Genomic DNA, 24,243 nt, shown 5'->3' on the forward strand with positions numbered 1-24,243 from the left:
GGAAAGTGTTTTCCACCGGGCAGACAATAACTGGAGAGGGGGGAGGTGATAAATCTAGGTTAAAAGTGATACTCGGTGAAAACACAGCGTGGAAAAAAGTGGGTAAAATCAATAGCTGAGCAAGCGTCCGATGGATCCGTTCCTGGCCCAGGTTGGCCTTCTGGAGCAGATTCATAACCTATCCGTCAACGACTGGCAGTATCCGTACCTCTATCCGAGCCCGTACTATCCGTGGTCGGTGCTGGACGGCTACAGTCGCCACTACTGCAGCGGGCATCGGTGCTGCTGTTGGTACTGCCGATGGTAGATGGGCACCTCGAACAACCCGCAGGATCATCCCCTGCTATGGACGCAGCAGCTGAAGCGCTCCCAGGAACGTCGAATTGCGGAGGCCGCCCAGCGTGACTGGCAGCACCGGAAGCAGATCGAGCGGTCGGCACGTGCCAAAGAGCAAGCCCACGTAAGGCAACGGATTTTTGCATGAAAAAAAAAAACAACACGAAGTGACGATCAGTGACGGAATCAGTGAAATCATCAAAAAGAAAAAAAGAGACATTGGCAAACAACCCCCTTCTAAGGATTCTTAGTTAGGACTCTGCGACGACATTTCATCTCTCATCTCGTCTCGTGAGAAAGTAAGATCATCCCTCCCGTCCATCGAATGGTTTCTAAATTGATTCATTTTTGTTTAAGTTCAATTTGTTCGGTTTTTGAACGTGACCTCTTCAACGTTATTGCTGTCTGCCGTTATCGGAGAATGGATTTGAAAATAGCTGCACAGGATATCGATCGAATTACAAAATATAGACTTGGACTCGAAATGCCAAGCAAAGTTGATGGAATGACCTCCACGTTGAGTGGCCTTAAAGTGCAGTGCTATTCGATTGCTACTGAATAGCTTGAAATCATTATTATTAGACTCTTATATTGTCGACTGAAAAGAAATGGATTTGATGGTTTATGAAAGAGACACCGGCTTTCGAGCAGTTTTAGCTTTTTCTACAATGTGTTTCTTATGGATGAACTGTCATTTCTACCACCCGAATCCGATACTCCATTTTCTCTTTTTTTCATAGATTTCTTTAACAAAAATTGATATGTTTTAGCGGACCACGTACCAATTTATGAGTGTATAAAAAGCGTTTTTATTTCGATCAATTTATGTTTTGTTGAACAAGTTGAAAAAAATTAAAAAAATGTTAAATGATTTTACTACACATGTAAAATTGAATTAAGGTGGCATAACACTATGACAAACAAACAAACAAACTAGACAAGACCCAAACTAAAAAATCTTCACAGACAAAAACTATGAAACTTCGACAAAGTGCACCGTTTTCAAATTATAGCCATTTTTAGGTAACATTTTTGAAAATAGACGCAATTATCAATGCTGAGAAAGTTTTCTATATTTTGTTTTTTCGAACATTGTTGATACGACCCTTAGTTGCTGAGATATTGCTATGCAAAGATTGAAAAACAGGAAAATTGATGTTTTCTAAGTCTCACCCAAACAATAAACCATTTTCTAATGTCAATATCTCAGCAACTAATGGTCCGATTTTCAATGTTTAAATATGAAACATTCATGATATTTTCTTTTCAAAAACAATATTTTCATTTTTCAAATCAAGACTAACATATTAAAAGTTAATATTGAATGTTTGCCCTTTTGAAATGTTAATCCTGATTTAGAAAAAAATAATTTCACGAATGTGACAAAAAGTGAAATTAAAAATCACCAAAAAAATTACTGTGCATAATTTTTTTTCAGTGTAGTCCTTATCCATACCTACAACATTACCGAACACTCCCTGTTCAACTTTCGTTGGGTTTGGTCGTCTTTCGAGCTAGCTTAGCGCGTTTTTGACGATGGCGGCAACGACGGCGATGTGGAGAAACTGCTCAGCAACAACAAGTTCAGCCCGCTAGCCGAGGAGAGCAACAACAACAACAATGCGAACCTAGCAGCAGAAAAAACCATCCCCGTGGTACCAGCAACCGGCAAGTCGGCCGGGGAGAAGAAGCAGCCTCCGCTGGTGGTGAAAGAAACGAGCTTCGCCCGCCTTGCGAAGGTGATGGCGACATGTGATGTCCAGCCGGAACACAAACTGACGCGGTACGGCACCAAAATTACGTGCTTTTCGAGCGACGACTTCGACACGGTGCAAGCCCACCTGAAGAAGAACAAGTTGCAGTTCTACACGCACGGAAGGCGCAGTGCGAGACCGCACCGGGTAGTAATGCGAGGTCTCCCGAACGTGGAACCAAATTACATCAAGGAGCTGCTCAAGACGGAACATCAGCTGGACGTCTTGGCAGTACACGCCATCAGGCGGAAGCAGCAGCTTCCCGCCATCGATGAGACGCCTTTCATCGTGCTCTTCCCCAAGGGGCACACCAGTCTGAAGGAGTTGAGTAGCAAGGTAAAGAAAGTGGGACCAGTCGTCGTCCGGTGGGTGGCCTACCGGAACAAAGAACCGCACGTGACCCAGTGCAAGAACTGCTTGCAGTTCGGTCACGGAACCAGTAACTGCCATCTCAAGCCCAGGTGCAGCAGCTGTGGGGGTGCCCACAGCACAGAAAAGTGCAAAGCAGAAGAAACGCAAGCCAAGAAATGTGTCAACTGTTCTGGATCCCACGAGGGTCTGGACCGCAGCTGTCCCAAACGTGCGCAGTTCATCCAGTCGAGGCAGCAGGCGTCCAAGCCGAAGCCGCCAGCATGGAAGAAGGACAAACAGACTCCGGCAGGAGCTGCGTTCACCGCGGCGGATTTTCCTCCGCTACCTGGAACGGTGCCGTCCGTTGAACCGGAAAATAAACATCCTCGTCCCGCAGGAAGAAGTCGAGAAGATACTGGCGCCGGCGCCGGTGCAACCCCGAAGGAGCAACAAGGTGAACGGAAGCTGTACAGCGAGTCGGAGCTGTGGGCCATTTACCGAGAATACAGAGTACGCTTGAGGCAGTGCAAGACACCCGAAGAACAGATTGATGTGATCGCACACTTGTTGACACATGGCGCGGGAAAATGATCATCTTCTTCAGTTACGTTTTTTTTCTTTTATTATTTTGGTACCATTGACCCTCGGTCCTAACCTGGTCACAGCACCTAAAAGGACCTAATAAAAATAAGTTATGAAAAAAAAACATCACCGAAGACATCAAATTGATCTCTCCGATCGAAAACTCATTCAAAAGAAACAGATTTTGGAATTTTCGTATGCCATTTTTGTACGAACAGCTGCCAAATTTGCATGGAAAATTATATAAACAAATAAATGATGCAAAATGACTTCCTTGTGCATACCAAAGGCACCGAAAAAGTTTCAGCCGGATTAAAAAATACTAAAAAAATCGAAGGACAGAAATCTTAGCGAATTACACACAATATAAGTAATACCACTGACGAACTGACGTGCCACCCCATACATATTTTTGAGAAAAATCTGACCGCAAATTCGCCAGCGAACACCAACTCCATCTACCTTCAGGTTCGCTGAACTAATTCTCTCTCCCACACGTGTTTTCGATATTGCGACTATGCTTCAATTTGTAATCTGCGTCGTTTCGAAAAAGTATGCGCTCAGAACGATTTTGGAGCGCGCTGTTCGTTTCGGCGAAAGCGTTTGTCAGTTTATGCTGAATTCAACAATATATTGTATGTAAACATTGGCGCGAAGCGAGAGAAGAGAGCTAGTGAAGAGAGGGAAGAGAGAAAAATCGGTTGACAGATTGTTCGCTAGAAGCAAAAACGCCAAACAAGAAGAAGACAACTGCGGTCAAAAGTGGTTGGCTCGTGGCACGTCAGTTCGTCAGTGGTAATACTCTCTTCACTCAAGAAAGAAAAAAGTTGGTGTGACATTTTGAACTTCAAAAGGCTAAGGGTTAACTTTTTTTAGTCGCTTTGTACAAAAAATCAAATAATTTATTTTCAATCAAATAATAAATTACATTTGTTTATTTTGCAACAATGTATTGTATGAAGTACTTTTTATTTACTATCCTAAACCGTAATATTCATAATCATAGTTACGACTATACTAACTAACTACTTTACTGCCCCTGATCACATAAATGTCCCATATGTATTTTCATCGTTTTTAAGTTCAAAATGTCACACCCTCTTTATTTTTTCTAATATCTATACGATCAATTTTAACCAAAACATATCGGCTCTAAAATATTTCATTCAAAAATAGTATTGTTTTGAAGGGTAACTAAAAATTTATAGTGTAAAACTTTGAACAAACAGTTTATTTGCTCGCAAACTTGTTTGCCAAACTCGCAAACTGTTTGAAAACAAACATTTCCAAAAACAATATGACGAACCAGGCAAACTGTCAAATGCAAAATAGGTTCGTGTCTTGTCTAGTTTGTTTGTTTGTTTGTCATAGTCGAATGCCTTTGCTATACCTTTATCAATTAAATAATGACTTATGCAAAATTTTGACAAAATGCACCGATTTCTAGTTTCAATTCTGTTTTTAATTATTATTTTCAAAATATTATCAATCCTCGTCCATCTATAGAGGAAAAAAAAGGAAAATTTTAGTGGATCAAAGATATCATGGAAACTTTTAAGCATATCATTTTCAATTCAATTCCAAAATTGATTTTCAAAAAGTTGGATTTGGCGTTTAAGCAATTGTAGAATTAAAATAAGTACATATCTATTTCACTGATTAACCCTAGAGTATTTTTTGTAAATGAAGCACAATAACTAATAGGACCGTTTAAAAAAATCCTCTAGGACTGTTTCTTCATGAAATTTTTGAATAGAATGATATTTCATGATCATTGGGTCAATTTGTTCACTTTTTATCTGAAGTTAGCATGAAACAGTGTAAATGACAATGATGTGCAGTCAAAACTAGTTTTTTTTCTGATATTGAAACCATAGTAAATTATTGCCATTCCCGTTACAACTTGCATTGGTTATAGGCTTGGTTCGATTGCTGAGGGTTTCCTAGTGCTAGCTCTGATTTACTCTTTGCTCTAGGAAAATCCATAATCAAATGTTTGTTAAGCATTATAAATCATTTATTTTTTAAATTTCCACATCCCTCCTCAGTAGCCTTTCTCCCTCATGCAAACAGTTTGCAATTTTATGATTTTTTTTTTTTTGCTTCCTTGCCGTGAGGACAATCCATTATAATGTGTGTCATCCCGGTGATTTGTTGTTTGCTCGTGTGCCCAAAGAAACCTCCGCCATTAACTTTGACATGCAAATTTTCTCTCTTGTTCGCCATAATGCCCCACACAGAACGATGTCTTGGGTTTACGACACATCAATAACTCTGGCGATTGTTTGTTGCCTCCCCGCCACGAGCAAATGCGAGGATGTCACCGAGTTGATTCGTTTGTTTACTGCTAACCTAATTCTTATTTTGTTGGGATAGGTTGATAGGGTTGGAATAATGGTGAAGTGCGTGTATGGGAATTTGGATTGGGCACGGGCAAGTTTATGACAATACAGTTTGTGTTGCGGGGTTGTTATACGTATAATCTTTATCGAACTAATATTGTAGCATGCTTAAATTTCAAGGTCACATGAGTAATACAAATGGAGCCTAACATTTCAAAAGGGCACATAACTTTTGTAAACAATAGTGCATCCCTTTCACTCAAATGACAGTTTACATAAGGTGTGAAAGGGACACACTCTTGTGACCTAATGAAATGGCAAGCACGAAATGTCAGTGCAAAAGCAACAAAAACGTTCTTTAGTCAAGAACTATTTAATATTAGTTCAATAATTAACACATGCGAACTTGAATATCCTTTTGTTAAGGAAAAATTAAGGCTACGGGATTTACCCAGTAAAAAGTATTTTTTCAAAATTAACAATTTTGAGGCACACTAATGTGTTTGCTTCCAACAGAACTGGAGTTTTTGCCAGATTATTGTGTTAGTAATCTCGGAAAACGGGAACGGGAAATTGATGGCGTACTCAGAATTCTGAAAAAAACGTATTTTTCATTAACACTGGAACGCCCAACGCATGTCCAACTTACACGGACGCCCAAGCCTCCCAAAAAAGGTGGAACGGTAACTTCAACTCGCTGGTTCTCGAGCATTACTCAACCAATCAAGATAATTCTTCTTTCCACTGATTTGTTAGGATGTCTAGATGATTCTAGAACTTTGAAGAACTTAATTTGATCAAGTATGTAATTTTTGCGATCAAAAACATCGTTCCAACTTTTTCAAAAAGACTGCCTCCGCGGAATTTTTGGCGAATTTTTTTTACACGCGAAAAAAAAAGTTGGAACGATGTTTTTGATCGCAAAAATTACAGACTTGATCAAATTAAGTTCTGCAAAGTTCTAGAATCATCTAGACATCCTAACAAATCACTGGAAAGAAGAATTATCTTGATTGGTTGAGTTGTGCCCGAGAACCAATGAGTTGAAGTTACCGTTCCAACTTTTTTGGAGCCTTGGGCGTTGGAATGTTAAAAAACGTATTTTTCATAAAAAAAACACTAAATTAAAAAAAAAATCTGGCATTTTCCGTTAGTCCACTGTAAACATTTTTGGAACATGTCATTTTAATGGAAATTTAATGTACTTTTTGAATCAACATTGACCTAGAAGGGTCATTTTTTCATTTAGAACAAACAAAATCATTTTAAATTTCGTGTTTTTTTAAACTTTGCAGGGTTATTTTTTAGAGTGTAACAATGTTTTACAAAGTTGTAGAGCAGACAATTACAAAATAAATACATAAATACATAAAGGGTTTGCTTATAAACATCACGAGTTATCGCAATTTTACAAAAAAAAAAATTGAAAATGTTGGTCGTCGTCAATCATGGCCGTTCATCGTCACCCGCGAAAGACATGGACGACGAAACAAAGAGAAACATAAAAAGTATTTTTTTTTCAAAACATTTTTTTTGTAAAATCGCGATAACTTGTGATGGTTATAAGCAAAACCCTTATGTTAATATATTATTTTTTTTGCAATTGTCTGCTCTACAATTGTGTACAACATTGTTACACTCTAACAAATAACTCTACAGAGTTGAAAAAAACGCGAAATCTTAAAATAAAAAAAAATGTTCAAAATGAAAAAATGACGCATAACGCCGTTTGGCATAATCTCGCATAATGGTCAATTGGCATAATGGTATTAAATTTTCAACATTAATTCAATATTAGAATCGCTTTAAAGACGACATCGTGACTTGAGATAACTGCTGATACTAATTGATTTTTTTTTTTTTCATTTCTTAAGAAGGGAAAACTTTCTTTACTAGGGATAACTGCTAAAGGAAAATTCAACTTGGGTCAGCATGCTGCAGTTATCACAAGTCAAGGGAGTTGACCCTCCTTTAAAGAAGGCAAAATTTAACTTGAAAGGGAAATTTCAACAGTCCAGAGAGTTTTCCCTTCTTTAAAGAAGGGAAAATTCAACTTTAAAGGGAGAATTAAACTTTTGTCAGCAGTACTGACCGACAAGAGATTGTTTCCTTCATTAAAAAAATACTTCAACTTTTAAGGGAAACATTCAACTTTTGTCATCAGTTATCACAATAAAGGCGAAATCAAAACAATTCACAATTTAAAACTGATCACTTTTTGAAACAAAGTACATTCATAATAAAAATAAAACTTTTCTGGGGAATGAGTTTCTGGGGAATGGATCATTCTGTGGAATGGCATCCTGGGAAATGGAATTCTAGGGAATGGGATTCTGGGGAACAGGATAGAACTAAATTACATGTTCCAAAATATTTTACATTCCAGTTCCGGAAAATAGGAGAATTTTTGAAATTTTTTTAGTGTTTTTTCGATGAAAAATACGTTTTTTCTAAATTCTGAGTAGGGTAGGGTAGTCATCAATGAGACACTTTTGGTTTTCAACTTTCAACGATGTTTCTAATTTTTTCATCAGCATGTCTTAATGAGCTTTTAGTTGCATTATCTTTCTTTTAATGTGTTCTAACATTGACCAAAATATGAGATCGATCCGACATCTACACCCAGAGTTATTCAACTGTCTCATTGTAGACGCACTTGGCAGGAACAATGAGACAGCTGGGGAACAATGAGACACTTTACGAAAATCAACATTTTTCTAGCAAAACATCATGTTTTTGTATTGTTCCATTTCAGGTGACTTGCCTTGAACATTTTAGAGCAATTTTGCCAACATGAAACTTTTAATTACAAAAGTTACACTAAAAAGTATTGAAATTTTGTAAAATCCATATATTAATACCAAATAACTTTGTATTTTTGGTTAAATGAAGTTTAAACTCTATAAATATGCCAAAAATCACTTTTAATTCATGTTTTGAAAGATTTCCATCGATTTTGAAAAGTTTATTGAAGAAAAATCAAAGTGTCTCATTGTTACCCATGGGCTGAAATGAGTGGGGAACAATGAGACAGCCCTGGATTCTGGGTATATTATAAATTTTGGCCAAATCTAATGAAAGGACATTGTAGCCCAACTTAATCCCTATGGAACGTCGAAAGAAATTTGAAGAAATATTAGTTTTGGTGTTAATGGCAGCCTACGAGCGAAAAAGTATTTTTTGTCCATAATTTACTTTTACACCCCATAATCAAACATTTATGAATAACTTGTCGAGGGAGCGTCCATAACCAAAGCCACTAATATGGCAGATGTGTATCCAGTAGACACACCTTTCCCCCAAATATGAGCCTGATTGGTTGAAACCAGGGGGGCGACATCTATATCTCACTACAGGCAGCTCGCCGGTAGCCAACACAAGCTGTCAACTTCGGCACCAGAACAAAAGGGAAATGTCAACTTCGGCTCCAGCACAAAAGAACAGCTGTTCGTTATGGAACCAAAACAAAGCAACTGCGCACTGTAAAAAAAAGTACAAAAACTGCAGGCATAAAATGGAAATAAAGTAATTATTGTTTCTATGTAAAATTTTACCGCAATGTACGTTTAAAAGTAAGTGTATGTTTGTGAGGTGATTTTTATCATTTTTTTTGCAAAATAAACTACTAAAGTTGGGATTATTAAGCACACATCGGGCCGATGTGTGTGTGTGTGTGTGTGTGGTCCAATCCAATACCCGCTAACCGGTAGCGATATTATGGGAAAGTATAGTTTGTATCAGACTTTTGTATATGCCGAATGCTGATACAACTTATCTCAGTCCCGGGTATTAGGTGGTGATAGCCCTCGCGTTGCTTCCAACGACCCGTTTCAGAATGACAGAGCTCCTTGCGGTCCAATTCCGAGGTCGCTGGGCATTGTTCGGCCCCGCCTGAACATAGAAGCAAGCATCTGAAGGAAACTCGATCTATATTTAGACTTCCAATCCCATCAGGCAAATCAGGGATCAGCGCGTATTTAATATGAGATGATAACATGTTTCAACACTACGGATCATTTCACTGCTAGAGTGTAAACCTTCTGATGGCCGACTGCTTAGCGTCCCAGACCACCAATCCAAAGGCGTGAGTTCGAATTCCGCCTAATTCATTTTTCGTTTTTTTTGTTCATATTCAAAGTTCAAATTCATGATTCCAAATTTCAAAGGAACCGACCGGGATTTGATCCCTGAACCATCTGCTTGTGAGGCAGAAGCCGTAACCATTAAGCCACGGAGCCGGTAAGCACACATCGGGCCGATGACCTCATTTAAAGCTGTACTTTTATCACATGAAACGTTTAACTTAACTACTATGTAATTTGACTTTTACTAAAGTAATGCTTATAACAAAAATTGAATTATTAAAAAAAGAAATATTTTTGTTTTCACTGTGCGCAGTTTGCGAGCGTTATCAATCTCAATCACCCAAGATGGCTGCCGTTAGCATCCCCCTGGTTGAAACTACGACTTGTGAGAGCCATTTTATGATTGTTCCCCGTGTCTCATTGATGACTACTCTACCCTACATCATTACATCGGGCGTCTAATTTTACATAAAAGTCTCTTTGACACCGAATTTCCATCTTATCATCGATTCAGGCTGCAAATTATTGAAAAGCACCTCTTTTTTCGAAAGTTCTAAAATGAAAGGGGTCTTACCACCCCTTCGTCACGAGATATAAAAAAAAACGAAAAAATAGACCTCGGATTCGTGATTAATGACAAAGTTTCACGCAAATCGAAGAGAGGTCGGGGCAACTTTCCCGATTTTGTGTGAGTAGGTAGAGAACCCATATGTAATAGAGGTGGAACTCGCCAATTACAAATGTAAATGTCCGCAACAAAAATTTAAAAAAAAATTAGCATTCAAATATGAAATTGAATTCATAATTAATTGTTCATACAAAAGCGGGAAAACCCCCTTCTAAATCACGATAAGACACCATTTCTTAAGTGTCCACTTAACCTCGCTGACAGTCAAACACACGTCGCCGTCCCGAATCACCCCCGACGCGTTCGTCCGGAAGCGGAAATGGATGCACATTGTAAACGAGTGTAAACAATGGCGCCCCTTTTTTAGCTGCTGCACTGTTCAAGCATGCTGGCTGAAGTGCTGCCGCTCAAACCGGGGGATGGCACTAAAGGGCACCTCGCCGGTCGTCGAGAGGGGAAACGGCCTTCTGACACGCGATCCACGGCCCTTGGTAACCCTTGTGCAGTGGTGCAACGAGTGCCCGATTTGTAGCGTTTTGCGGCGATAAAAATTAATTTCTATATTTAGCAGGAAACGCAGCTGAAGAAGCGTTTGCTTTTGGTGGGAACGGATTGATAAAGTTTTTCAATTTGATGCACTCTGATAAGGGGAGCTTGGTTTTACGCAATTATGATTTCGTTGGATCACATCGTCGTGATTGTTCTATCTTGTCGCACGTGCATGCCTCAACTTTTGGCCCTCACAGAACCCCAAAATTCGATTTTAATCCTGATGTATTCAACAAAAGCTGGAAAAAACTTCGTATATTGTTGTCACTCTTCATATCAAAGAAGTTTCGATCTGATCGTGCTAACTTGACACACACTACAAGTTGCTGTAAGTGCGACAACTGACCAAAGGGATTTAAGTCAGAACGCGTTTGACACACGTACATAACCGACTACTGCAAACGTTTTAAGTATTAACTCGGGACTCTGGCTACCAAATTCAACCAAAAATTGTTTGTTATTGTTTTGAATGCGTGATCTAGTTTTTGTTTTTGTGGTCAAGCATTAAAACGCGTTATTCTCGGAACGTAAAAAAGCGACGTGCGACATAATAGCACAATCGCGACGACTTGAGGACTTTCGAAAAAGAAAAATAGTATGTAGAAGCATATTTTTTAGCTAAATATGTTTTTTTTGGAAAGGGTTATGAAGGGGTAATAATTTACAAAGATAAAAACAATTATAAGGCAGTCGCGTTCATTTCTACCTAATTGCCCACCTTTTCACTGCCACCAGGCTGATTAATTTGTTTTGATCATATCTAATTGGCTGGTCTCACCACCACCCCTCTTTATTTCACCGTCAATTTGCACTTTTCCGATTGCATTTTGTCATGACCATGGCACCCTCAACCTTCCACGCTACCACCAACCAACAACCAGGACCAGGAACCACAATAATTGACGCGACAGTCTGCTTTATGCTCAGTTTCCTCTCTTCCAGTACCGAGAAGTAATGGAGCGCTACTCGCCGTGGGGCCGGAAGGGGGGCGGTGCCCCCAACGACTCGATCCGGATGCGGAACATCCAGCTGCAGGGACTGTATCCGGAGTCGAAAAATGTATGTGTCTTTTTTTGGGTTGAATCTCTAGCATTTCTAGAGTGGCGTTGCGTTGAATACCGTAATTTGGTGTGAATTAGTTCGAAATCTGAGTTCTAAAATTTAAATTATTTTTCTCATTCACTCCAGATTACGGTAGCTCACTAAAAACAAGCTTTCAAACCAGTGACTCTAAGTGTACTAAATTTAGCAAAATCCCGTTTCGCACGCTCCCCGTGGCCGCCACGTGCGCCATCAACTTCCGCCATCCCCTCCGAAACCCCGCCAGGACCTGCGGAATCCGGTCACGATGAGTCGGCCGGCGAAGGGGGTGAGCGCGGGCGGAGGAGGAGCGCCACTGCGGAGTGCCTCGGGGCAGATTGTGACGGGATTCACGGACGACCCGATCATCAGCTTTAACGACGCCAACCGGTACCACGTGGACAACGAGTTGCGCTACAAGACGACCCCGGCCCAGAAGCAAACGTACAAGGCGGAACTGGACCGGATCGTGGCCGAGAAGGAGAACCGGAACCGGAAGGCGAGGAGCTGTGAGGGGGAGGGAAAGGCGGTGAGTCGTTTAATAATAATTGCTTATAACATATTGATATAATTATTTTGGAAAGAATTTGGTCACGGGGTCTTTGGGGGGGGGAGGCAAGAAGCATATGCATATAAAAGTATGGAACATCCCCGTTCATTTGAGGGGTGAACGAAAATCTTTGGTCGGGTAAAATTAAAGCTATCCTCGTTCAAAGTTTTTGAACTTTTTTCCTATGGGACGAAATTTCGCCTTTTTCAATTTATTATTGCTATAAGCCCACGTGGACATGATTGGTTCAGGTCATATCATTTCTTATGGGAAATGATGCAGGGAACATTTTTCCTCAAGCGCGTAAAGTTATTGGAAATAAGGGAAAAAAGTTATAAAGGTTTTATTGGAGATTTGGGACATTTTCGGACAAAATTGTACACTAGGGTGGGTACGGATTTTAAAAAGTTCTCAGATCAAGTTCTGGTGTGGTTCCCATTGTAGGGCATACCCAAAGGGACTCTCATACCAAATTTCAGCTCATTTGGTTGAAAACTGGCTTGTCTCAAGCGGGTTCAATTTTACATGGAAATTACTATGGGAAATTTTGAATTTTCGTTCATTCGCTCCTACAGGCCTGGGGAAAACATGTAGAAACTTCTAGGATGGCCAGAAATGAGCGGAATCGTCTGGAGAACAACTTTCCCTAAGAGACCAGGTCGATTCATTCAACCCCCATCGAGCTCAACGGCAATACATCCGGGGTTTTCGGAACCAACGGTTTTCCCCAGAAAAGCAACAAATTTTCCTTAGCATGCTATGAATGCTTGATGAACACCGCGACGCCACATGTCAAACAATTACCGCGTGGACTAGCATCGCCTATAAAAAATTACTTTTTATTACTTTTTGAACCATAGAATTAAAATTTATGGTGATCCTGATACTATTTAACTGTATTCTAAACCTCCAACTAAGAAAAAAAATGTTTTGGTGCAAATTTTACAATCACGTGGTAGCTGTTTGACACGTGGCGTCGCGGTTTTCATCAAGCATTCATAGCATGCTAAGGAAAATTTGTTGCTTTTCTGGGGAAAACCGTTGGTTCCGAAAACCCCGGATGTATTGCCGTTGAGCTCGATGGGGGTTGAATGAATCGACCTGGTCTCTTAGGGAAAGTTGTTCTCCAGACGATTCCGCTCATTTCTGGCCATCCTAGAAGTTTCTACATGTTTTCCCCAGGCCTGTAGGAGCGAATGAACGAAAATTCAAAATTTCCCATAGTAATTTCCATGTAAAATTGAACCCGCTTGAGACAAGCCAGTTTTCAACCAAATGAGCTGAAATTTGGTGTGAGAGTCCCTTTGGGTATGCCCTACAAGGGGAACCACACCAGAACTTGATCTGAGAACTTTTTAAAATCCGTACCCACCCTATTGTACACCCTCTTTCCCAAAACCGCAATGTTTTTGATAATCAGATCTTTATTTTGATGAATTCTTTTTTGAGAAATGTTTAAAAATCACTACAAAAAGTGTTATTGGTTGGGTTTAAGCTCAACTGCAAGTCATTTTAAATAATTTAAACAAATCAACATATTTTTGTATGTTTTGGTTATAAAACGTACCATTTTCATTATATTTCCAATAAAACCTTCATAACTTTTTTCCTTTATTTACAATAACTTTGCGTGCTTCAGAAAAAATATTCCCTGCATCATTTCCCATAAGAAATGATATAACCTGGACCATAAATCATGTCCATGTCCATGAAAAAAGTTAAAAAACTTCTAACGATGATAACTTTAATTTTTCTCGACCAAAGATTTTCGTTCACCCCGCAAATGAACGGGGATGTTCCATACTTTCCTATGTATGTATATGATAGTTTTCTTGCTATATCCCAAAAATATTATCCCCCCCCCCCAAAAAAGGACCCCGTGTTATTGAATTATTTGAAAATGTGCTATTTTTTACTAAAAAAAAAACAATAAATTCATTCAGATTTGATCAATTTTGACGATTACCTCTTAATTTTGTTACTTTGTTAAGTCAATTCAGATGTTGTATTAAACATTAGTTACACAGAGAAATGAGTTTCCAAAATCGTGAACAAGCGTTCATGAAACTCTGAACCAAGAACAAAATGATCAAATAGCATGGTACTTCTGGATAGAATTGCATTATTAATATTGTTGCTTGTTCCAGAATGGTGGACCTTGGGGGAAACCTGGCCCGGGAGGTAAACCTTGGAGACCTCCGAAGAACGTTGGCCACAACTTTATGAAATCAATGGTGAGATGAGAAGTGTAACACGTTCAATATTTTTTCCAGCTTCAATAAACAAATCTCCTCATTTTAGGGCTGGACCAACAAGGAAACCCTCCAGGACCTGGACATCGACATCGTAACGAAAATGCAGCGCCAGCTCGAGGAAGAGAACAAGTACCTGAAAAAGTTCTCAAACTGCTGCTCGCGGTGCGTGTGCCAGTGCGTAAGCAATAGTCTGGACCCCCCAACCGGTCCCGGCAGCGCCCAAATGCCCCGCTCGATTGTGAGCCCTCCGAAGGCGGCCTTCCTCACACCGCCAGCAACGGCTCCCAGCGGTGGCGGCGGAGGCGGAGGAGGAGGAGGGGGAGGTTACGAGCCGAATCCTTCGACGGACAAAATCACGGACCGGCGGGTTCCCCGTCTGTGCCAGCAAAGTCAGCAGACGACTCCGGGGCGGGCCCCGGTTGTCCGAAAGGGTGGAGCTCGTGCCGCTCCTCCGACCCGGAACTGCATGATAACGGGCGGGGTGGAACTGGTTCCGTTGCTGGCCAAACGGCGCTCCCAGCCGCGTCCGATTAGCCTGGGGACCACCGACGTTACCAAGATCGATAAGTACAGCTCCAATGGGTAAACTATCTGAAAAACCAACGAACCCCAACCAACATCATGGCACACAAGATACCCTTCCATTACTCAAATAGTACAGCAATCACTTCAGTGGCTTTTCTACCCGATCGGAAGCGGGGTTGGAGGGGGTTATAGCACCGGAAGGGATCTACCAGCAATGGTATTCAGGAAGATAGTATACATGGTCCAAATCCGGGTACCTCTGGTGCTACCCTGTAAAAACGAGGATTGGCCCATTACTAGGCTAAATTGCAAATTTGAGCTCATTCTGACCACGGGAGGTCTTTAATCGCTTGAAGTTTGTATGGGAAAAATCGTCAAAATGTATAAATAAAAACAACTGTTTCAGGTTCAGGCACAATAATTGGCCGATCCTTACCCATTCTCGGATGTAAAGTTATTCTCCACGTTTTCGCAACACAAGTTTATTGTTTTTTTGTCTTTGTAAATATTCGCTGTGAAGCCATCTTGCATCATTTGTATTTCCATATAAGGCTCTATACAATTTTGAGGGCTGGTCATACAAAATGGGCATGCCAATATTCGAAAATCTATATCTTGAGAAGGGGTTTTCTGCTCAATTTGGTTTCTTGCAAGAAATGTTTCCCATGGCCAAAGTTGTAGTTTATGATTAGACTTTAAAAAAAATAATTGTGGACTAGGGTGGTCCTAATCCAGGAAACACCCCGGTGCCACCTTAAATTTGGAACTAGTCCGGAATCCGGACTCGAAAAAGTTTATAAATATCACATCAATGCGCATTACTTTTGGTAGACCAGATCTCCAATCTTTTGGACTCGTTGGAAAGGTATGTAGTTATACACCCTTTTTGGGACCATTTTTAAATGGGCTTGAAATCTGAAATTTAGATTTTGACAAAGAACTTTGTCCTAAGGTTTCTATACGTGGTATCAATCCAAAATTTTCGCGAAGCGAAAACGTTACGTGACGAATTCCCCTCTCGGCAAATTTCCCCTCTTAGGTACACGCTGGTTGGTCGAACAAAGGTTTCCCAATCAGTCAATCGTGAGACGTGAGATTGATGTATCTAAAATTACCCCCACTCCACCTCATAATTTTCGGATCGTCGACGGGACATACGTCCCCGATCTAAACCAACAAAACTCGGCTCGGTTGGTCCCGAAAATTCATTCTGTTGCTGGACGTCGACGAGTCAACATCAGGAGCAGATGGTCTGGTGGCCCGAAAGCAGATGGCATGGATCAGCCAAGACATGCCAGCCGGCATTAGAAGGAGTCGATAATTGGAATTGGCCACCACCTGGAGTGGCCGGAGGCCCCGGGGATGTTCCGATGGGGGGACATTTGCCGAACCATAAGAGTAGGGGCAATATGGGTATCAAACTTTATGGTTTTTGATACTGGATATGAAAAGTTTTATTTGGTCATTATCAAAAGTTAAGCAGTGAAAATAAATTGCATATTTCAGGCAAAAATTAATAAATTGATTGCTGCGTTGCAAATTGTTTTATTCCGCTGCGAAAATCTTTTTCTCGAAATTTAGAAACTATTTCGTAATCAATTAAAGCCCATAAAGGGCTGTTTTAATGTTTTTTAACTTTCATTTTTTAAAAGGTTAAAATGGATGAAAATAAACGTTTTTATGCATGTTTCTATTGTGAAATTGTCTCAGAAACACGAATATGATAAAATTATCACCAGAAAATGGGATCTAAGGGGTCTCCCGAGCAAAAATTGACAACCAGAAAATTCATTAAAAGTAAAAGTGTCTGTTTAATATGTTAAACTGCCTTACCCAAAGCGTTCTCAGTCTCAGATGGTAGTCCCAGATTTCCCCTACAAGCTGCAGGTCGAACCGAGTTGATATCTGGATGGAACACTTTTTTATTTCAGTTTGAAAATTATGCTATTTTTTCACTAAAATGCCAATAACTCCCTTTAGATTTAACCAATTGCGATGCTTCTCTCTGCATTTTGTTGCATTTTTTAAGCCTTTTCAGATGCATTTTGAGTTTTGAAATTAAATTGAATTTTGCCTAAGTTATAGCCTTTTTAAGATTTTTGACGTTTTTGAACCAATAAACTTTGTGTCCCGATTTGCCCCACTTCCCGTTAACCTAGAGTGTTCATATTTTGGCCAGATGCTAGTTTTATATGTACAAACAACCCCTGAAAATTTCAGGCAGATTGGTGAGGTCCAAACGACGTCCCATACAAAGGGGTATGCCCTGTTCATGGACTCGCTCTTAATTTACTTTGCTGCCATCGATTGCTTGCAACAGCCTTGCAAAAACATTTCTGCATCTTGGTAACTTTCAAGCGATGAAGGAAAGTCGATTGATTTCACCTTGATTTCTATTTCAGCATCCTTTGCAACTTTCGTCCCCTTAGTTCGATAGGATGTTGATATTATGTCTTAAAACATTTCAAATCAAACAGCCTGTTTCAGGGCCACGAAATTTATCACACAAGAGTTGTCTTGCGTAATTATCAGTGAATCTTGGGAACATTTGGACCAGACAAGGTAATCGCAAATTTCAACAATCATCTTGCAAAGTTCTTTGTCATACTGGTCATGTGTAACATAACCACCTGCACATTTTTTTGGTGAAAAATTGCAATAGTCCAAGACACAATATATTTATGGCACAAAATTTTCATGAGCTAAGTTTGGATTTTTTTAAGAATTTCCATCAGTTGAATTAGAATAATTAGTAGTTACACTGAATTTTTTTAAATTGAAATATAAACCAATATCAAAAAATATTTCAAATCAAAACACATCCTAAACCACATACCGTTAGAAAATATTGAAAAAAACATAAAGTCTTTCTTTCGAATTTTTCTCACGTTACTTGCACGCTTGGTGCCTCGATTTAACAAGCAGCTCTTTGTATTTGTTGTAAAAAATGTTAAACAAAACTTCAAAATCAAATCCACAACTCCTTCCTATACACACTAACGAAATTCATTATTCTAGAAGAAAAACTGTTTCATAACTAGAAATAACTTACAACTTTGCCCAAGACACCAAACCGATCTGAAAATCCTTTCTCAAGGTAAAAATTTTCGAATATTCACATGTCCATTGTATGGAGTCTTTTTAGAAAAAAAAAAAACATTTTGAAGGAAAATTGGCATCATTTGACATATTTAAAAAGTGCGTGCGATTTTCTGAAATCCACATTTTCTCTGAAGGATCTAGACGGCTCCTACAGTGGCCATTAGCCTGTCCCATTTTGAGGTCATGTCGAGGAATTTTTAGTGCTCACTTTTTAAATGATAGATTATGATGTTAGGAACAATGTTTTCTTAGACAAGAAAAAAATATTAAATACTTTCTATAAAATATTCTCTATTTAAAACAAATTTTCTAAAATCGCTTGGAATCAATACAAAACCTGTTTCAATCAGGTGTGTATTTTTTGCAAACGATAGGTTTTTTTTTTCTTCACAACTTATTTTTATTAGGTCCTTTTAGGTGCTGCGACCAGGTTAGGACCGAGGATCAAAAGTACAACAAATAATAAATAATAATAATAAAAAAAAGTTACTGAATTAGATGATCATTATCTCGTGCCATGTGTCAGCAAGTGTGCGATCTCGTCAATCTGTTCCTCGGGTGTCTTGCACTGCCTCAAGCGAACCCTGTATTCTCCGTAAATGGCCCACAGCTCCGACTCGCTGTACAGCATCCGTTCACCTTGTTGCTCCTTCGGGGTTGCACCGGCGCCGGCGCCAGTATTTTCGCTACTTCTTCCTGCGGGACGAGAATGTTTATCTTTCGGCTCGACGGACGGCACCGCTCCAGGTAGCGGAGGAAAATCCGCCACGGTAAACACGGCTCCTGCAGGAGTCTGTTTGTCCTTCTTCCATGCTGGCGGCTTCGGCTTGGACGCCTGCTGCCTCGACTGGATGAACTGCGCACGTTTGGGACAGCTGCGGTCCAGACCCTCGTGGGATCCAGAACAGTTGACACATTTCTTGGCTTGCGTTTCTTCTGCTTTGCACTTTTCTGTGCTGTGGGCACCCCCACAGCTGCTGCACCTGGGCTTGAGATGGCAGTTACTGGTTCCGTGACCGAACTGCAAGCAGTTCTTGCACTGGGTCACGTGCGGTTCTTTGTTGCGGTAGGCCACCCACCGGACGACGACTGGTCCCACTTTCTTTACCTTGCTACTCAACTCCTTCAAACTGGTGTGCCCCTTGGGGAAGAGCACGATGAAAGGCGTCTCAAACGATAGGTTTTTGTCCATAGATTAAGATGCACTATCGATATTGGACCAGGAAGGTGCTGTGTCCTATCCCTCGCCTAGACCAGACCAAAATCCATGATAAAGCTGACAGACCAAATCTGTCAGACCAAGACTGTCAGACCAAAGAGCAAAAAGTAAACAATCTTGGTCTTCCACGTAGGTGTAGGTCCTGTACACCGACAATTAAATAAGCAGTTAAAAGCCTTATTTTTCCACTTTAATTTTTGATCACGTTGTCGGTTTACACCTGAAAAATCTTGAAATTATTTATACAGATTTGTGATTCCTCTCTTTCCACCATTCCCTTGTATTGGACAGCCAATCTTTCGAAGGGATCCTGGAGAGTGCCTTAGGTTAGATGACGCCTAGCACTCTTCTTGTCATTTATTAACATTTGTAGTGCGCCGTTGCATTAGAATGCATTGAAACATCACAGGCATTAAAGCGGCCAGGCCTACTGCGTAAAGTCGTATCGCAGAGACATGATTCGTTTGAAGTGGGTTGAGTTTGAGCACCGAGTGTTCGAACAACAACACAATTCTGAATCGACAGGGGAGGAAGAAGCGTGGGGATACACCACCATACGCTCCGAGATTTGGTTGTATTCGTTGGGAGCACCATGCTAAGAAAGTTTGGTACTCCAGGACCCTCTGGGATGGGACATTCACAGCAAAAAAAGTAGTAAAATGCTTGCATGTAAAACATCGAAATGTATTTTTATAGTTGTAAAATTACACATTTATTCAGCACACCGATTTATAAAAAATACTAACACTCATTACTCCCGAAACGTGTAATATTGCTAAAAAAATTATGCAATATTGCTCTCAATGTTGTGTACAACATTCGCTGCCAATTTTTGTGTAAAATTACCGAAAATTCATGTAGTTGACTTTGACAGTTCTAATCGTTGAACAGATGAAGAAATGTCATTTGGAATTTCCACTTGGAGCCATTTGGATGTCGTAAGTAGTTTTTCTCCGCTTTGATTTTTCAAAATAAAAGAATTATCAACTTTTTACAGATAACATTTTTGCTGCGAAAGGCAAATCCGCTTTGTGGCCAACTCTCCTTCCGTGGCCAAGTTGCTGATGATCGAGAACGACCCGGTGTAGTAGAGCGGCGCATTTTCTTCGTGGCCAACATTCCCGCCGTGGCCAAGATTCGGATGATCACAAACGACCCGGGTGTGGAAGAGGTGCGCATAGAGAATTTGCAGCAAAGCTAAAAGACACGTGTCGCCACCTATGAACAAATAGCGTAAACCTATGATTTTTAGAAAAAATGTGTTTTTTCCTTCCTTATCAACATTTTTGTAAAACTTATGCCGGATTCGAATGAGAAAAATTATTTCCAACAATTTGGTGTATAACTTTCCAATATTTGTTTGATTTTTCTATGAGAAAACTGTAAATTTAGAAAAAGATAGTAATTTGGACTATTTGGCAAGAAAGTCTGTCAAAAATCAATAAAAATTGTTGAATATACGTTAACACATCTGTTATCAACTATATAACTGGTTATTTCCTGGATATATACAGGGAAACTCATTTTTTCGTGTTTCAAAACATGTTTTTTAAAGAAAAAGGTCACAAATTTTTGCGCGCCCAAAAGTTGATGTTCATTATTTTAAAGCAAAAATTTTTTCTCGTATTTTGCAACCAGTTTCATTAAGATTGATGCAGGGAATCATGAGAAATAAGCGATTTTGTTCTTCAATACAGCAGAAAGGAATACAATTTTTGGCAAGTAACCTCATTTTGGCGCCACCTACATTTGAAACACAGTCGCGCTGCAAAACCTCAATCCTCTCCGTTGGCAACATTCCTTCTGTGGCCAGATGCTGATGAACGAAAACGTCCCGGGAGTGAACGAAGTGCGCATTCTCGTCGTGGCCAACCTTCCCGCCGCGGCCAAGTTTTTGATGATCGAGAACGACCCGAGAGTGGACGAGGTGAACATCTTCTTCGTGGCCAACCTTCCATCCGTGGCCAAGTTGCTGATAATCGAGAACGACCCGGGTGTGGATGAGGTGCGCAATTTCATCGTGGCCAACCATCCCGCCGTGGCCAAGATTCGGATGATCACAAACGACCCGGGTGTGGAAGAGGTGCGCATCCTCTTCGTGGCCAACCTTCCTTCCGTGACCGAGATGCTGATGAACGAAAACGTCCCGGGAGTGAACGAGGTGCGCAATTTCATCGTGGCCAACCTTCCATCCGTGGCCGAGATGCTGATGAACGAAAACGACCCGGGAGTGGACGAGGTGCGCAATTTCATCGTGGCCAACCTTCCATCCGTGGCCAAGATTCGGATGATTACAAACGACCCAGGTGTGGACGAGGTGCGCATCCTCGTCGTGGCCAACCTTCCCGCCGTGGCCAAGTTACTGATGATCGGGAAGAAGGAAGGATTACTGATTGGCCACAGAAGGAAGGATGGTCACGACGAGGATGCGCACCTCGTCCGCTCCCAGGTCGTTCTTCTCGATAACCAGGATCTCGGCCACGGAAGGAAGGTTGGCGACGGAGAGGATGTGCACCTTGTCCACAACCGGGTCATTCTTGATCATCCCAATCGAACATCTAAACAGCAGTTAGTGAATCTTTCAATCGAATTATATTTTTACAAAAAAGGACGATTTTGACACAATTTAACTTATTTTTTATTTTCCTTCCACAGCTCTGGTTCGATTTTCACCAATCAACGCCGGGAGTTCGATTAGCTGCGATATTCAGGACTTTTTATTCCTCGGCCACGAAACATTCGATCGAGAGGAAGATTGGCCGCAAGGAGGAACCACACCCGGTCCTTTTCGATCATCAGCACCACGACCACGAATGGAAGGTTGGCCAGGTAGAAGATGTTCGCCTCGTCCACACTCGGGCTGTTCGCGATCATATCGTCCACAACCGAGCATCCACCGGATGCTGCTCGAAGAATTTGGGACGTTGCTTGATTCCGTGGTGGCGCGGAAAATACTGCGCTGCGTCGAAAATCTGGCCTGTTTACATGGTAGAACGACTTTATTACGAATAAATCACAGATTTTCTGCGCAATAAATGAAATTGAAAAAAAATCGGTTTGTTTATGTTTAAATTGTCATTTCTAATAAAAAATAACCAACTCGATATCTATCCCTGGGGTCAAAATGGGTTTTGTGTAATATCACACTTTTTTCAGAGTACATTCGTAGATGTAATTTTAAGTGATTTTTTTCACAAAGGTGATGTGCATGCTTTTGCATGCGATTTTACCATCGGTTTTTTTTCTGTGTTGTATACGAATGCCCTGGACACTATTTTCCGTGGTTATAGCGCCACAACTCGCTCTCTGTAACAGTATTCCTAATTCCAGTTCACGCTCACCAAGTCGTCATGGCCTAGTGGTTAGTATTTTTGCTTACCAATCCAAAGGATGAGGGATCGAACCCCGCCTCGAGTGACTTTGATTTTTCGTTCATATTCATCATTTCAAATTTCTGTGTTCTTAACTTTCTCGTTGGGAGCAGATGGGAATCGAACCCAGAACCATTCACTTACAAAGCGAACACCGTAACCAGTCAGCCAAGGTCGCTCCCTTTTCGTCTGTCCGAGACAGATTTATGTCGAAAAAATCGCATTTTTTAACTTTTTTCAGAAATACTAATACATGCAGTAAAACCAATACATGCAGCTTGTAAGGGATTTCACGGCGAATATTTTTCCTTCCGAGAAAATGCAATTTCGACCCTCCAGTTTAATAATCTTTAGAACATTGTATAATCGCATTATGTTAAATACCATCCTGGGCCAATATAGCCAAAGAGCAATTTTGTAACGGTACTCAAATTGTTGTTTATTGAACAATATTTAGGCCAATGTATTGAAACAAATGTACAATTTTATAAAACAAATTACCATCAAGTCATCATAAACATCCCTCCCGTCTGCTACAACTCCCCACCACTTGCGCTCCTCTGATCGGGTAGCAAATGCCGACCTTAACATTCGCTCCCATTCGCTGAATTTTCGCATTTCCAGTAAATTTTACGCCACCCACCCGAACGAGGATCCCGCTTACCTGCACGAGCTTTGCAGCCAGATGGACCAGAAGCAGCACCGGACGGAGAACTCGCGGGCGGCCGAGTTCGAAACGAGCCGGCAGCACTTTGAAACGTGGTCCACCTTCTGGGGCCGGCCCGGCCACGGGGCACCGCTTCCCAACAAGAACAAGCTTAACTTGGACAATCTGCTTTACGCAGCACCACGGTAAAGCAGCATTTGTGCCATTTTGGTGCTTAGAAGGCCGATTAGAATGGGGCTTGCTTTCGACAGAAAACACAATTTGCAGCAGAAATTCAACAACGTTCAAGTTACCAAACAAAGTTTGTACAAACTTTTAACGCAATTTTGTCCACTTGTCCATGGCAAGTGGGAGCAAAGTTCACCCAAAGAGCACGCCAAGCAAATGATATTCCAGTTAAGTTTCGATTTAAAGGAAAAATATTTAAAAGTTACTCGAAATGTAATGTCATTGTTGTATCTAGTAGATAGTTTAACATAATTTGTTAATCGAAATCATCAAATCAAAATTGTAACCGTACTCTTACATATTGTCACAAACGTTTGAACATTGTCGAAATATTGTCTATAACATTGTTGAAAAAAGAATAAAATGTATCGTACACATTTAAGTATATCTGTAACCACACGAGAATTAAATAGTAACAGTTAGTAGTTTGTTAAGAAATAAAATTGACAAGTTGTTTCGCAAGCGAGCAACAGTACTTAAATAACGCTTCCTTAGAAATAGGAGTTTACTCGATTGACATGAACATGAACATATTAGGTTATAAATTAAACATATTATCATGCTTATACGAAACTAAAGCTTATCGTCATAAAAATAAATCTAAAACGGGAACACATAG

At 40.5% G+C, this 24,243-nt stretch overlaps 2 protein-coding genes across 10 annotated transcripts; both read left to right on the forward strand.

Moving 5' to 3' along the window:
- On the forward strand, positions 1-24,243 carry LOC120423152 (uncharacterized). 6 transcript variants are annotated; one of them, XM_039586872.2, is made up of 6 exons: positions 1-460; positions 11,555-11,686; positions 11,877-12,236; positions 14,405-14,491; positions 14,559-15,094; positions 23,354-24,243. In XM_039586872.2, exons 1-6 carry the CDS (start codon positions 308-310, stop codon positions 23,583-23,585), a joined length of 1,500 nt encoding a protein of 499 aa, XP_039442806.1. In that variant the 5' UTR covers positions 1-307; the 3' UTR covers positions 23,586-24,243. The 6 variants fall into 6 exon arrangements, 5 of the variants coding, with proteins under 5 accessions (XP_039442806.1, XP_039442962.1, XP_039442880.1 ...); XM_039587028.2 differs by having other exon boundaries at positions 3-460; positions 11,955-12,236; XM_039586946.2 differs by having other exon boundaries at positions 4-460; positions 11,570-11,686.
- On the forward strand, positions 20,003-23,347 carry LOC128092352 (uncharacterized). 4 transcript variants are annotated; one of them, XM_052706002.1, is made up of 4 exons: positions 20,003-20,296; positions 20,356-20,529; positions 21,442-21,519; positions 22,014-23,347. In XM_052706002.1, exons 1-4 carry the CDS (start codon positions 20,258-20,260, stop codon positions 22,368-22,370), a joined length of 648 nt encoding a protein of 215 aa, XP_052561962.1. In that variant the 5' UTR covers positions 20,003-20,257; the 3' UTR covers positions 22,371-23,347. The 4 variants fall into 4 exon arrangements, with proteins under 4 accessions (XP_052561962.1, XP_052561965.1, XP_052561959.1 ...); XM_052706005.1 differs by having other exon boundaries at positions 20,356-20,488; positions 21,479-21,519; XM_052705999.1 differs by having other exon boundaries at positions 20,356-21,519.

This window comes from Culex pipiens, chromosome 1 (genome assembly GCF_016801865.2).
Source record: "Culex pipiens pallens isolate TS chromosome 1, TS_CPP_V2, whole genome shotgun sequence".
Taxonomy (NCBI): domain Eukaryota; kingdom Metazoa; phylum Arthropoda; class Insecta; order Diptera; family Culicidae; genus Culex; species Culex pipiens.